Here is a 14,830-nt window from a genome sequence, read left to right on the forward strand (position 1 = left end):
CCCTAACAATTACAGAGGCATTTGTGTGAACAGTAACCTGGGGAAGGTTTTCTGTAGTATTATGAATGTAAAACTTCTAAACTTCCTTAATAAGCACAATGTCTTGAGTAAAAGCCTAATTGGATTTATACCAAAACGTTGCACAATATTTACACCCTACACACTCTTATAGATAAACATGTCCACCAAAATAATATCAAAATGTACGCTTGCTTTATCGATTTCCAAAAAGCATTTGATTCTATTTGGCATGCAGGACTGTCCTACAAAAGTTATTGAAAGTGGTGTAGGGGGTAAAACATATGACATAATTAAATCAATGTATACTGGCAATACGTTCAGCATTAAAATTGGCAAGAAAATAACAGATTTTTTTTTAACCAGGGGCAGGGCCTTCGCCAGGGTTGCAATCTGAGCCCTGCACTCTTCAATATTTACATCAACGAATTGGCCACTATTCTAGAAAAATGCTCATCCCCTGGTGTTAGTCTCCACAATTCAGAGTTTAAATGCCTTCTCTTCACAGATGACCTATGCCTACTGTCGCCCACAGCACACGGCCTACAGCAGAGCCTGGACCTGCTAGAGCAGTACTGCCAGACCTGGGCCCTGGCAGTAAAACCCCAAAAAGACTCAAATAATGATTTTTTCAGAGAAGATCCAGATCTCAGGGAATTAGACCAAAGTTCTCAATTGGTACAAAATATATAGAGTACTGCACACACTACAATTACTGAGGTTTAAAATAAGCTCAACTGGACACCTTAATGAGGCAGTGAATGAGCTGAGAGATAAAGCACGCAGGGCATTCTACACCATTAAAAAACTAATTCAAATTGAAATACCTATTCAAATTTAGCTATATCTAATTGAATGTGTCATTGAACCAATTGCACTTAATTTCAGCGAGGTGTGGGGTCCACTTGCAAAACAAGATTTAATCAAATGGGACAAACACCCCGTTGAAACCCTGCATGCAGAGTTCTGTAAGATTATCCTACATGTCCAGAGGAACTACAAACAACACATGCAGGGCAGAATTAGGCCAATATCCACTAATAATACAAAATTAAAAAAGACAAAATAAGTTTTGGAAACATCTAAAATACAGTGACCCCCTCTCATATCATTACCAAGCCCTGCAATGCACAAGAGCTGAGCAAAGAAAAAAATAGTCCCCTCATCCAGCTGGGGCTGAATTCACAACCCTGTTCTACTAACACACTGAAGCCTCAGTCCCCTCATCCAGCTGGTCCTGAGTTCACTAACCTGTTCTACTAACACACTGAAACCTCAGTCCCCTCATCCAGCTGGTCCTGGGGCTGAGTTCACAACCCTGTTCTACTAACACACTGAAGCCTCAGTCCCCTCATCCAGCTGGTCCTGAGTTCACTAACCCGTTCTACTAACACACTGAAGCCTCAGTCCCCTCATCCAGCTGGTCCTGGGGCTGAGTTCACAACCCTGTTCTACTAACACACTGAAGCCTCAGTCTCCTCATCCAGCTGGTCCTGGGGCTGAGTTCACTAACCTGTTCTACTAACACACTGAAGCCTCAGTCCCCTCATCCAGCTGGTCCTGGGGCTGAGTTCACTAACCTGTTCTACTAACACACTGAAGCCTCAGTCCCCTCATCCAGCTGGTCCTGGGGCTGAGTTCACTAACCTGTTCTACTAAAACACTGAAGCCTCAGTCCCCTCATCCAGCTGGTCCTGGGGCTGAGTTCACTAACCTGTTCTACTAACACACTGAAGCCTCAGTCCCCTCATCCAGCTGGTCCTGAGTTCACTAACCTGTTCTACTAACACACTGAAGCATCAGTCCCCTCATCCAGCTGGTCCTGAGTTCACTAACCTGTTCTACTAAAACACTGAAGCCTCAGTCCCCTCATCCAGCTGGTCCTGAGTTCACTAAACTGTTCTACTAAAACACTGAAGCCTCAGTCCCCCCATCCAGCTGGTCCTGAGTTCACTAACCTGTTCTAACGCACTGAAGCCTCAGTCCCCTCAGTCCCCTCATCCAGCTAGTCCTGGGGCTGAGTTCACTAACCTGTTTTACTAACACACTGAAGCCTCAGTCCCCTCATCCAGCTGGTCCTGAGTTCACTAACCTGTTCTACTAAAAAACTGAAGCCTCAGTCCCGTCATCCAGCTAGTCCTGGGGCTGAGTTCACTAACCTGTTCTACTAACACACCGAAGCCTCAGTCCCCTCATCCAGCTGGTCCTGGTCCTGAGTTCACTAACCTGTTCTACTAACACACTGAAGCCTCAGTCCCCTCATCCAGCTGGTCCTGAGTTCACTAACCTGTTCTACTAACACACTGAAGCCTCAGTCCCCTCATCCAGGTGGTCCTGAGTTCACTAACCTGTTCTACTAACACATTGAAGCCTCAGTCCCCTCATCCAGCTGGTCCTGGGGCTGAGTTCACAAACATGTTCTACTAACACACTGAAGCCTCAGTCCCCTCATCCAGCTAGTCCTGGGGCTGAGTTCACTAACCTGTTCTACTAACACACTGAAGCCTCAGTCCCCTCATCCAGCTGGTCCTGGGGCTGAGTTCACTAACCTGTTCTACTAACACACTGAAGCCTCAGTCCCCTCATCCAGCTGGTCCTGGGGCTGAGTTCACTAACCTGTTCTACTAACTGAAGCCTCAGTCCCCTCATCCAGCTGGTCCTGGGGCTGAGTTCTCTAACCTGTTCTACTAACACACTGAAGCCTCAGTCCCCTCATCCAGCTGGTCCTGGTCCTGAGTTCACTAACCTGTTCTACTAACACACTGAAGCCACAGGACCAGAACATCCAATCAATCAGAATAAACCAAATTACAACACAGTCAAAACTAAACTACATTGCTCATTGGGAAAATGCAGTGCTATCTGGCCCTAAATCGACAGTACACCGTGGCAAACTATTTGACCATGGTTACTGATCAAAACCTTAGAACAACCTTGATAAAGTACAGGCTCAGTGAGCACAGCCTTGCCATTGAGAAGGGTAGACACAGGAAAACCTGGCTCCCTGTAGAGGAAAGGCTGTGTAACCACTGAACAACAGCAGAACCTGGCTCCCTGTAGAGGAAAGGCTGTACAACCACTACACCACAGCAGAACCTGAGACAGAGCTGCATTTCCTGACTAAATGTAAAAAATATAAAACAATTAGAGTGAGACAGATAATGAAAGACCGATTCAGAGACAGAACGAGAGACACCGATTCAGAGACAGAACGGGAGACACCGATTCAGAGACAGAACGAGAGACACCGATTCAGAGAGAGAACGAGAGACACCGATTCAGAGAGAGAACGAGAGACACCGATTCAGAGACCGAACGAGAGACACCGATTCAGAGAGAGAGAGACACCGATTCAGAGAGAGAACGAGAGACACCGATTCAGAGAGTGAGAGAGAGAGACCGATTCAGAGAGAGAGACACCGATTCAGAGAGAGAACGAGAGACCGATTCAGAGAGAGAACGAGAGACACTGATTCAGAGAGAGAACGAGAGACACTGATTCAGAGAGAACGAGAGACACTGATTCAGAGAGAGAACGAGAGACACCGATTCAGAGAGTGAGAGAGAGAGAGACCGATTCAGAGAGAGAGAGACGGATTCAGAGAGAGAGAGAGAGAGAGAGAGAGAGAGACACCGATTCAGAGAGAGAGAGAGAGACACCGATTCAGAGACAGAACGAGAGACACCGATTCAGAGAGAGAGAGAGAGACACGGATTCAGAGAGAGAGAGAGAGACACGGATTCAGAGACAGAACGAGAGACAACGATTCAGAGACAGAACGAGAGACACCGATTCAGAGAGAGAGAGAGAGAGAGACACCGATTCAGAGAGAGAGAGAGAGAGAGAGAGAGACACCGATTCAGAGAGAGAGAGACACCGATTCAGAGAGAGAGAGAGAGAGAGAGAGAGAGAGACACCGATACAGAGAGAGAGAGAGACATTGGGTGGAGTTGTTCCCCCTCCGCAAAGCCACTGCATCAGCCATTGCTCTAATTCTGCGAAGGGAGGTCTTTACCAGATTCGGTATTCCAGACCAAATCCTCTCTGACCGAGGTCCGCAGTTCATATCAGGAACCTACAAAGAGCTCTGTACCTACTGGGGTGTAATTGCCAAGTTGACCACAGCCTATCATCCTCAGACCAACCTGACCGAGAGGGTAAACCGAACCCTGAAGGGGATGATTGCTTCATTCGTGGGGGATCAGCACACAAGGTGGGATCAGCATCTCCCTGAATTTCGCTTTGCACTGAACTCTGCCGTGCAGGAGACTTCTGGGGTCACTCCCGCCGAACTCCACCTGGGAAGACCACTAAAAGGTCCGATGGACAGAGTCTTGCAAAGTTCCAATGTTTCACCTGACTGCCCAGCGTTTGATACCCTACAACACCACCACACCTTGCTAGCCAGAGTGGAGGCCAGCAAAACCAAAGCCAAACAACGACAGCTGAGAAACTATGACAAACATAGACGAGACGTGTGTTTTCCACCCCAGTCTCGTGTCTGGGTACGTTCACATCATCTGTCAAAGGCGTCTAAGAAGTTCACTGCCAAGCTAGCTTCGAGATGGAAAGGTCCATACCGTGTAGTGCAGCAGTTGGGACCAGTGAACTACTTGGTCTGTTTGGAGGACACTGGGGAAGATGTCCGGACAGTGCATGTTGTTGACCTAAAGCCCTGCTACCCTACGGCAGAAGAGCTGGATCGCAGGCAAAAGCAACACCTGCAGGACCTCTTCGTGGAGGATTCTGATAAGGACTTCCCTGGTTTTGTGTAGCGGGAACATGAACCTGTCAAAGCCTGCATCCTCTCTGTTTCTACAGGCTTTGTTTTTTCATGGGGGGAGGAGTGTGGCAAAATCTGCACAGAGCCTTCACCGTGCACTGCCACTTTAAGAGCGCATCAGCAGTACGGAAGGAGGAAATAAAGACAGCTCTTTCAGCTCTTTGGGGAGGGGCTCTTGGGGTGGCGCGACAGTTTGATTGTGTGTGCTATGCTGCAGAAGTTTGGTTTATTTTCAGCATGTGTAGTTTATAAAGTATTTAATTCAATCATCGGTGTGACCGCTCTAGGTCGAGGTTGTTATCGTTTGGGACCGTGCCGGTTATGGATCGCATGGGTTAGTAGCAACATTGTTGCGAAGCTTTGACATACAAACCAACAAACCATCAGACGGTCAGACAGTACACCGGTACGCCTGAAGACCACAGCTAAGATCTCTCTTTTTCTCTCTCTTTCTCTTCTTCCAGGGCTTTACCCTGCACAGACCCTCTATCGTTCCAGGGCTTTACCCTGCAACAGACCCTCTATCGTTCCAGGGCTTTACCCTGCAACAGACCCTCTATCGTTCCAGGGCTTTACCCTGCAACAGACCCTCTATCGTTCCAGGGCTTTACCCTGCAACAGATCCTCTATCGTTCCAGGGCTTTACCCTGCACAGACCCTCTATCGTTCCAGGGCTTTACCCTGCAACAGACCCTCTATCGTTCCAGGGCTTTACCCTGCACAGACCCTCTATCGTTCCAGGGCTTTACCCTGCAACAGACCCTCTATCGTTCCAGGGCTTTACCCTGCAACAGACCCTCTATCGTTCCAGTGCTTTACCCTGCAACAGACCCTCTATCGTTCCAGGGCTTTACCCTGCAACAGACCCTCTATCGTTCCAGGGCTTTACCCTGCAACAGACCCTCTATCGTTCCAGGGCTTTACCCTGCAACAGACCCTCTATCGTTCCAGGGCTTTACCCTGCAACAGACCCTCTATCGTTCCAGGGCTTTACCCTGCAACAGACCCTCTATCGTTCCAGGGCTTTACCCTGCAACAGACCCTCTATCGTTCCAGGGCTTTACCCTGCAACAGACCCTCTATCGTTCCAGGGCTTTACCCTGCAACAGACCCTCTATCGTTCCAGGGCTTTACCCTGCAACAGACCCTCTATCGTTCCAGGGCTTTACCCTGCAACAGACCCTCTATCGTTCCAGTGCTTCACCCTGCAACAGACCCTCTATCGTTCCAGTGCTTTACCCTGCAACAGACCCTCTATCGTTCCAGGGCTTTACCCTGCACAGACCCTCTATCGTTCCAGGGCTTTACCCTGCAACAGACCCTCTATCGTTCCAGTGCTTTACCCTGCAACAGACCCTTATCGTTCCAGTGCAACAGACCCTCTATCGTTCCAGGGCTTTACCCTGCAACAGACCCTCTATCGTTCCAGGGCTTTACCCTGCAACAGACCCTCTATCGTTTCAGGGCTTTACCCTGCAACAGACCCTCTATCGTTCCAGGGCTTTACCCTGCAACAGACCCTCTATCGTTCCAGGGCTTTACCCTGCAACAGACCCTCTATCGTTCCAGTGCTTTACCCTGCAACAGACCCTCTATCGTTCCAGGGCTTTACCCTGCACAGACCCTCTATCGTTCCAGGGCTTTACCCTGCAACAGACCCTCTATCGTTCCAGGGCTTTACCCTGCAACAGACCCTCTATCGTTCCAGGGCTTTACCCTGCAACAGACCCTCTATCGTTCCAGTGCTTTACCCTGCAACAGACCCTCTATCGTTCCAGGGCTTTACCCTGCAACAGACCCTCTATCGTTCCAGGGCTTTACCCTGCAACAGACCCTCTATCGTTCCAGGGCTTTACCCTGCAACAGATCCTCTATCGTTCCAGGGCTTTACCCTGCACAGACCCTCTATCGTTCCAGGGCTTTACCCTGCAACAGACCCTCTATCGTTCCAGGGCTTTACCCTGCAACAGACCCTCTATCGTTCCAGGGCTTTACCCTGCAACAGACCCTCTATCGTTCCAGGGCTTTACCCTGCAACAGACCCTCTATCGTTCCAGTGCTTTACCCTGCAACAGACCCTCTATCATTCCAGGGCTTTACCCTGCAACAGACCCTCTATCGTTCCAGGGCTTTACCCTGCAACAGACCCTCTATCGTTCCAGTGCTTTACCCTGCAACAGACTATTTTTCCAAAGCACTTCCCATTGAAGTTCATTTAGAGCTGGACTATTATTTCCCTGCCAGAAGATTTTTGATGGACATTTTAGTTAAAAGGGAGGTCGCTTGCAAGTTGTGTATTGTTATGTGAACTGTATTGAGGTGAGGTGTACTAATGACATGTGGCCGAGAAGATTGTGGACATTTTTAAGGCCTTGCACATTCCCTTTGTGTCTATGAACACCCCCCACATTCCCTCTGTGTCTATGAACACCCCCCACATTCCCTCTGTGTCTATGAACACCCCCCACATTCCCTCTGTGTCTATAAACACCCCCCCACATTCCCTCTGTGTCTATAAACACCCCCACATTCCCTCTGTGTCTATAAACACCCCCCATTCCCTCTGTGTCTATGAACACCCCCACATTCCCTCTGTGTCTATGAACACCCCCACATTCCCTCTGTGTCTATGAACACCCCCACATTCCCTCTGTGTCTATGAACACCCCCACATTCCCTCTGTGTCTAAACACCCCCACATTCCCTCTGAACACCCCCACATCCCTCTGAACACCCCCCCACATTCCCTCTGAACACCCCCCACATTCCCTCCCTCTGAACACCCCCACATTCCCTCTGTGTCTATGAACACCCCCACATTCCCTCTGTGTCTATGAACACCCCTCACATTCCCTCTGAACACCCCCATTCCCTCTGACATTCCCTCTGAACACCTCCCACATTCCCTCTGAACACCTCCCACATTCCCTCTGTGTCTATGAACACCCCCACATTCCCTCTGTGTCCATGAACACCCCCACATTCCCTCTGAACACCTCCCACATTCCCTCTGTGTCTATGAACACCCCCACATTCCCTCTGAACACCTCCCACATTCCCTCTGTGTCTATGAACACCCCCACATTCCCTCTGAACACCTCCCACATTCCCTCTGTGTCTATGAACACCCCCACATTCCCTCTGTGTCCATGAACACCCCCACATTCCCTCTGTGTCCATGAACACCCCCACATTCCCTCTGTGTCCATGAACACCCCCACATTCCCTCTGTGTCTATGAACACCCCCACATTCCCTCTGTGTCTATGAACACCCCCCACATTCCCTCTGTGTCTATGAACACCCCCCACATTCCCTCTGTGTCTATGAAATCCTCTGTTGATGACTGGGTTCTTTCTTGTATGAAGTTGCTGTTCAATTGCTCTGCCATTATTGTTATTATTATTATTATTACTACTATTATTATTATTGTATGAGGTATTCTGGGTGGGTTACCCCTGTGCTGATGAGGTAGTCTGGGTGGGTTACCCCTGTGCTGATGAGGTAGTCTGGGTGGGTTACCCCTGTGCTGCTGAGGTATTCTGGGTGGGTTACCCTGTGCTGCTGAGGTATTCTGTGTAGGGTTACCCCTGTGCTGCTGAGGTATTCTGGGTGGGGTTACCCCTGTGCTGCTGAGGTATTCTGGGTGGGGTTACCCTGTGCTGCTGAGGTATTCTGGGTGGGGTTACCCCTGTGCTGCTGAGGTATTCTAGGTGGGGTTACCCTGTGCTGCTGAGGTATTCTGGGTGGGGTTACCCCTGTGCTGATGAGGTATTCTGGGTCGGGTTACCCCTGTGCTGATGAGGTATTCTGGGTGGGGTTACCCCTGTGCTGATGAGGTATTCTTGGTGGGGTTACCCCTGTGCTGATGAGGTAGTCTGGGTGGGGTTACCCCTGTGCTGATGAGGTAGTCTGGGTGGGTTACCCCTGTGCTGCTGAGGTATTCTGTGTAGGGTTACCCCTGTGCTGCTGAGGTATTCTGGGTGGGGTTACCCCTGTGCTGCTGAGGTATTCTGTGTAGGGTTACCCCTGTGCTGCTGAGGTATTCTGGGTGGGGTTACCCCTGTGCTGCTGAGGTATTCTGGGTGGGGTTACCCCTGTGCTGATGAGGTAGTCTGGGTGGGTTACCCCTGTGCTGCTGAGGTATTCTGGGTGGGGTTACCCCTGTGCTGCTGAGGTATTCTGTGTAGGGTTACCCCTGTGCTGCTGAGGTATTCTGGGTGGGGTTACCCCTGTGCTGCTGAGGTATTCTGGGTGGGGTTACCCTGTGCTGCTGAGGTATTCTGGGTGGGGTTACCCCTGTGCTGCTGAGGTATTCTGGGTGGGGTTACCCCTGTGCTGCTGAGGTATTCTGGGTGGGGTTACCCCTGTGCTGATGAGGTATTCTGGGTGGGGTTACCCCTGTGCTGATGAGGTATTCTGGGTGGGGTTACCCCTGTGCTGCTGAGGTATTCTGGGTGGGGTTACCCCTGTGCTGATGAGGTATTCTGGGTGGGGTTACCCCTGTGCTGCTGAGGTATTCTGGGTGGGGTTACCCCTGTGCTGATGAGGTATTCTGGGTAGGGTTACCCCTGTGCTGCTGAGGTATTCTGGGTGGGGTTACCCCTGTGCTGCTGAGGTATTCTGGGTCGGGTTACCCCTGTGCTGCTGAGGTATTCTGGGTGGGATTACTACTGTGCTGATGAGGTATTCTGGGTGGGGTTACCCCTGTGCTGCTGAGGTATTCTGGGTCGGGTTACCCCTGTGCTGCTGAGGTATTCTGGGTGGGATTACTACTGTGCTGATGAGGTATTCTGGGTGGGGTTACCCCTGTGCTGTGATGTGGGTTTTATAGGGTGTGTATTCTCTTTTCTCTCCACTGGCTATCTGGTAAACAGGCTACACTCTAGTCTCTTCTGCTGATGTGTGTGGGTCTGGTAGTGGTACTCTCTCTATTCTACTCTTCTCCTTTCGGTTAATACCTGCCTGGCGCCCGAACACAATCTTAATCTTTACACCTCTAATAATTACCACTACAAAGTGAAATAAAGAGTGTGCATTTGTACCAGCTGAATGGTGAGAGAGAGATTAGCGTGAGAGAGAGAGAGAGAGAGAGAGAGAGAGAGAGAGAGAGAGAGAGAGAGAGAGAGAGAGAGAGAGAGAGAGAGAGAGAGAGAGAGAGAGAAACATGGATCAGAGAGAGAACACTGAGAGACACCCCGAGAGAGAGAGAGAGAGGCACCGAGAGAGAGTGAGAGATCTGAGAGAGAGAGAGAAGAGAGAGAGAGAGAGAGAGAGAGGAGACCTCTCACAGTGAGAGTTTCCTACCAGCTGAATAGCGATCATGAGGACGGTCTTGAGGGAGAAGGTTCTGTCACACAGATCAAACAGGTCTTCCAGACTGGGTCCCAGCAGCTCCAGAACCATGGCATTATACTTCCCACAGGGCCCGAAGTAGAATACCTGGGGGACGCCCTCTGCAAAGACAAAGTGAATGGTTTCACAAACACACTGAAGATGCAAGAAAAACAACAGTGTGTGATTACAATAAGACATTGTTTAATTTTTTTTTTTTTAAACAGTAAAACAAAGCTTCAATTGCAACTTAGAATCAAGTGAGTGCTGGTCTCATTTCATTAGGTCAATAGACTGCTATTGCACTTTAAAGCCAACACCAGTCCTCTTGGTGCCAACGGGGCTATACATTTGGATGAGCCCCCCCCCCCTCTTGCCTGAGTAGCCTCGTGTCTTAGGTCAGTTAGAATCACCACTTTATTTTAAGAACGTGAAATGTCAGAATAACAGTAGAGAGAATGATTTATTTCAGCTTTTATTTATTTCATCATATTCCCAGTGGGTCAGAAGTTTACATACACTCAATTAGTATTTGGTAGTATTGCCTTTAAACTGTTTAACTTGGGTCACATGTTTCGGGTAGCCTTCCACAAGCTTCCCACAATAAGTTGGGTGAATTTTGGCCCATTCCTCCTGACAGAGCTGGTGTAACTGAGTCAGGTTTGTAAGCCTCCTTGCTCGCACACACTTTTTCAGTTCTGCCCACAAATGTTCTATAGGATTGAGGTCAGGGCTTTGTGATGGCCACTCCAATACCTTGGCTTTGTTGTCCTTAAGCCATTTCCCCACAACTTTGGAAGTATCGTTGGGGTCATTGTCCATTTGGAAGACCCATTTGCGACCAAGCTTTAACTTCCTGACTGATGTCTTGAGATGTTGCTTCAATCTATCCACATAATTTCCCTCCCTCATGATGCCATCTATTTTGTGAAGTGCACCAGTCCCTCCTGCAGCAAAGCACCCCCATAACATGATGCTGCCACCCCCGTGCACGGCTGGGATGGTGTTCTTTGGCTTGCAAGCATCCCCCTTTCTCCTCCAAACATAACAATGGTCATTATGGTCCAACAGTTATATTTTTGTTTCATCAGACCAGAGGACATTTCTCCAAAAAGTATGATCTTTGTCCCCATGTGCAGTTGCAAACCGTAGTCTGGCTTTTTTTACGGTGGTTTTGGAGCAGTGGCTTCTTCCTTGCTGAGCGGCCTTTCAGATTATGTCGATATAGGACTTGTTTTACTGTGGATATAGATGCTTTTGTACCTGTTTCCTCCAGCATCTTCACAAGGTCCTTTGCTGTTGTTCTGGGATTGATTGGCACTTTTCGCACCAAAGTACATTAATCTCTAGGAGACAGAACGTGTCTCCTACCTGAGCGGTATGACGGCTGATTTCTTTTGATTTTCTCATGATGTCAAGCAAAGAGGCAATGAGTTTGAAGGTAGGCCTTGAAATACATCCACAGGTATGTAAAGTCAGCATTTCGGCGCATGTGACAAAATTTGAATTGATTTGAATCCACCAATGTAATGGAAGTTTAATATCAGAAAAACTGTTATAGTGGAGAGCACTTGGTGACTGGTGACTAGCTCAGCCTGTTATAGTGGAGAGCACCTGGTGACTGGTGACTAGCTCAGCCTGTTATAGTGGAGAGCACCTGGTGACTGGTGACTAGCTCAGCCTGTTACAGTGGAGAGCACCTGGTGACTGGTGACTAGCTCAGCCTGTTATAGTGGAGAGCACCTGGTGACTGTACCTCAGCCTGTTATAGTGGAGAGCACCTGGTGACTAGCTCAGCCTGTTATAGTGGAGAGCACCTGGTGACTAGCTCAGCCTGTTATAGTGGAGAGCACCTGGTGACTGGTGACTAGCTCAGCCTGTTATAGTGGAGAGCACCTGGTGACTGGTGACTAGCTCAGCCTGTTATAGTGGAGAGCACCTGGTGACTGGCTCAGCCTGCTATAGTGGAGAGCACCTGGTGACTAGCTCAGCCTGTTATAGTGGAGAGCACCTGGTGACTAGCTCAGCCTGTTATAGTGGAGAGCACCTGGTAACTGGTGACTAGCTCAGCCTGTTATAGTGGAGAGCACCTGGTGACTAGCTCAGCCTCTTATAGTGGAGAGCACCTGGTGACTGGTGACTAGCTCAGCCTGTTATAGTGGAGAGCACCTGGTGACTGGTGACTAGCTCAGCCTGTTATAGTGGAGAGCACCTGGTGACTAGCTCAGCCTGTTATAGTGGAGAGCACCTGGTGACTAGCTCAGCCTGTTATAGTGGAGAGCACCTGGTGACTGGTGACTAGCTCAGCCTGTTATAGTGGAGAGCACCTGGTGACTGTACCTCAGCCTGTTATAGTGGAGAGCACCTGGTGACTGGTGACTAGCTCAGCCTGTTATAGTGGAGAGCACCTGGTGACTGGTGACTAGCTCAGCCTGTTATAGTGGAGAGCACCTGGTGACTAGCTCAGCCTGTTATAGTGGAGAGCACCTGGTGACTAGCTCAGCCTGTTATAGTGGAGAGCACCTGGTGACTAGCTCAGCCTGTTATAGTGGAGAGCACCTGGTGACTAGCTCAGCCTGTTATAGTGGAGAGCACCTGGTGACTAGCTCAGCCTGTTATAGTGGAGAGCACCTGGTGACTGGTGACTAGCTCAGCCTGTTATAGTGGAGAGCACCTGGTGACTGGTGACTAGCTCAGCCTGTTATAGTGGAGAGCACCTGGTGACTAGCTCAGCCTGTTATAGTGGAGCACCTGGTGACTGGTGACTAGCTCAGCCTGTTATAGTGGAGAGCACCTGGTGACTAGCTCAGCCTGCTATAGTGGAGAGCACCTGGTGACTGTGCCTCAGCCTGTTATAGTGGAGAGCACCTGGTGACTAGCTCAGCCTGTTATAGTGGAGAGCACCTGGTGACTGGTGACTAGCTCAGCCTGTTATAGTGGAGAGCACCTGGTGAATGGTGACTAGCTCAGCCTGTTATAGTGGAGAGCACCTGGTGACTAGCTCAGCCTGTTATAGTGGAGAGCACCTGGTGACTAGCTCAGCCTGTTATAGTGGAGAGCACCTGGTGACTGTGCCTCAGCCTGTTATATCAATATCAAATCAAATGTTATTTACAAGCCCTTAATCAACAATGCAGTTTTAAGAAAAACAATAAAAAAATCATATTGAAATATAACAAGTAAAGAGCAGCAGTAAAATAACAATAGCGACACTATAAACAAGGGGGCACCGGTACAGAGTCAATGTGCTGGGGCACCGGTACAGAGTCAATGTGCTGGGGCACCGGTACAGAGTCAATGTGCTGGGGCACCGGTACAGGGTCAATGTGCTGGGGCACCGGTGCAGGGTCAATGTGCTGGGGCACCGGTGCAGAGTCAATGTGCTGGGGCACCGGTACAGAGTCAATGTGCTGGGGCACCGGTACAGAGTCAATGTGCTGGGGCACCGGTTAGTGGAGGTAGTTGAGGTAATATGTACATGTAGATAGAGGTGACTGGATGTATGTATGGATAATAAACAGAGTAGCAGCAGCGTCAAAATGGAGGATATGGTGGGTACAATGCAAATAGTCCAGGTAGCCATTTGATTAAGTGTTCAAGAGTCTCATGGCTTGAGGATAGAAGCTGTTAAGAAGCCCTTTGGGTCCTAGATCAGTGGTTCCCAGACTGGTTATATTCCCGTACCCCTTCAAACATTCAACCTCCAGCTGTACCCCCTCTAGCACCAGGGTCAGCTGTACCCCCTCTAGCACCAGGGTCAGCTGTACCCCCTCTAGCACCAGGGTCAGCTGTACCCCCTCTAGCACCAGGGTCAGCTGTACCCCCTCTAGCACCAGGGTCAGCTGTACCCCTCTAGCACCACGGGTCAGCTGTACCCCCTCTAGCACCACGGTCAGCTGTACCCCCTCTAGCACCACGGTCAGCTGTACCCCCTCTAGCACCAGGGTCAGCTGTACCCCCTCTAGCACCACGGTCAGCTGTACCCCCTCTAGCACCACGGTCAGCTGTACCCCCTCTAGCACCACGGTCAGCTGTACCCCCTCTAGCACCAGGGTCAGCTGTACCCCCTCTAGCACCAGGGTCAGCTGTACCCCCTCTAGCACCAGGGTCAGCTGTACCCCCTCTAGCACCAGGGTCAGCTGTACCCCCTCTAGCACCAGGGTCAGCTGTACCCCCTCTAGCACCAGGGTCAGCTGTACCCCCTCTAGCACCAGGGTCAGCACACTCTCAAATGTTGTTTTTTGACATCACTGTAAGCCTGCCACACACACACTGTCAATGTGGAGACAATATACAGGGGATATCAGTACCGAGTCAATGTGGAGACAATATACAGGGGATATCAGTACCAAGTCAATGTGGAGACAATATACAGGGGATATCAGTACCGAGTCAATGTGGAGACAATATACAGGGGATATCAGTACCGAGTCAATGTGGAGACAATATACAGGGGATATCAGTACCGAGTCAATGTGGAGACAATATACAGGGGATATCAGTACCGAGTCAATGTGGAGACAATATACAGGGGATATCAGTACCGAGTCAATGTGGAGACAATATACAGGGGATATCAGTACCGAGTCAATGTGCCCCGGGGGGTACAGGTTAGTTGAAGATATATTTAATTGTTTCCCTAATAATAAACATCCATTATATTGGTGGATTCAATACTAAATTTAACAGTTTTCC

The 14,830-nt window shown here is 49.6% G+C and overlaps 1 protein-coding gene across 7 annotated transcripts in view; it reads right to left on the reverse strand.

Moving 5' to 3' along the window:
- Nucleotides 1-14,830, reverse strand: part of LOC124009248 (casein kinase I-like) — a 66,917-nt gene that overhangs the window by 21,034 nt on the left and 31,053 nt on the right. For all 7 annotated transcript variants that reach the window (XM_046320846.1, XM_046320850.1, XM_046320848.1 and 4 more), the window contains exon 4: nucleotides 10,109-10,257. In XM_046320846.1, the coding sequence (XP_046176802.1) occupies nucleotides 10,109-10,257 (149 nt within the window). The remainder of the gene's footprint in view (nucleotides 1-10,108; nucleotides 10,258-14,830) is intronic.

Source organism: Oncorhynchus gorbuscha, linkage group LG22 (assembly GCF_021184085.1).
Source record: "Oncorhynchus gorbuscha isolate QuinsamMale2020 ecotype Even-year linkage group LG22, OgorEven_v1.0, whole genome shotgun sequence".
NCBI classification, from domain to species: Eukaryota; Metazoa; Chordata; class Actinopteri; order Salmoniformes; family Salmonidae; genus Oncorhynchus; species Oncorhynchus gorbuscha.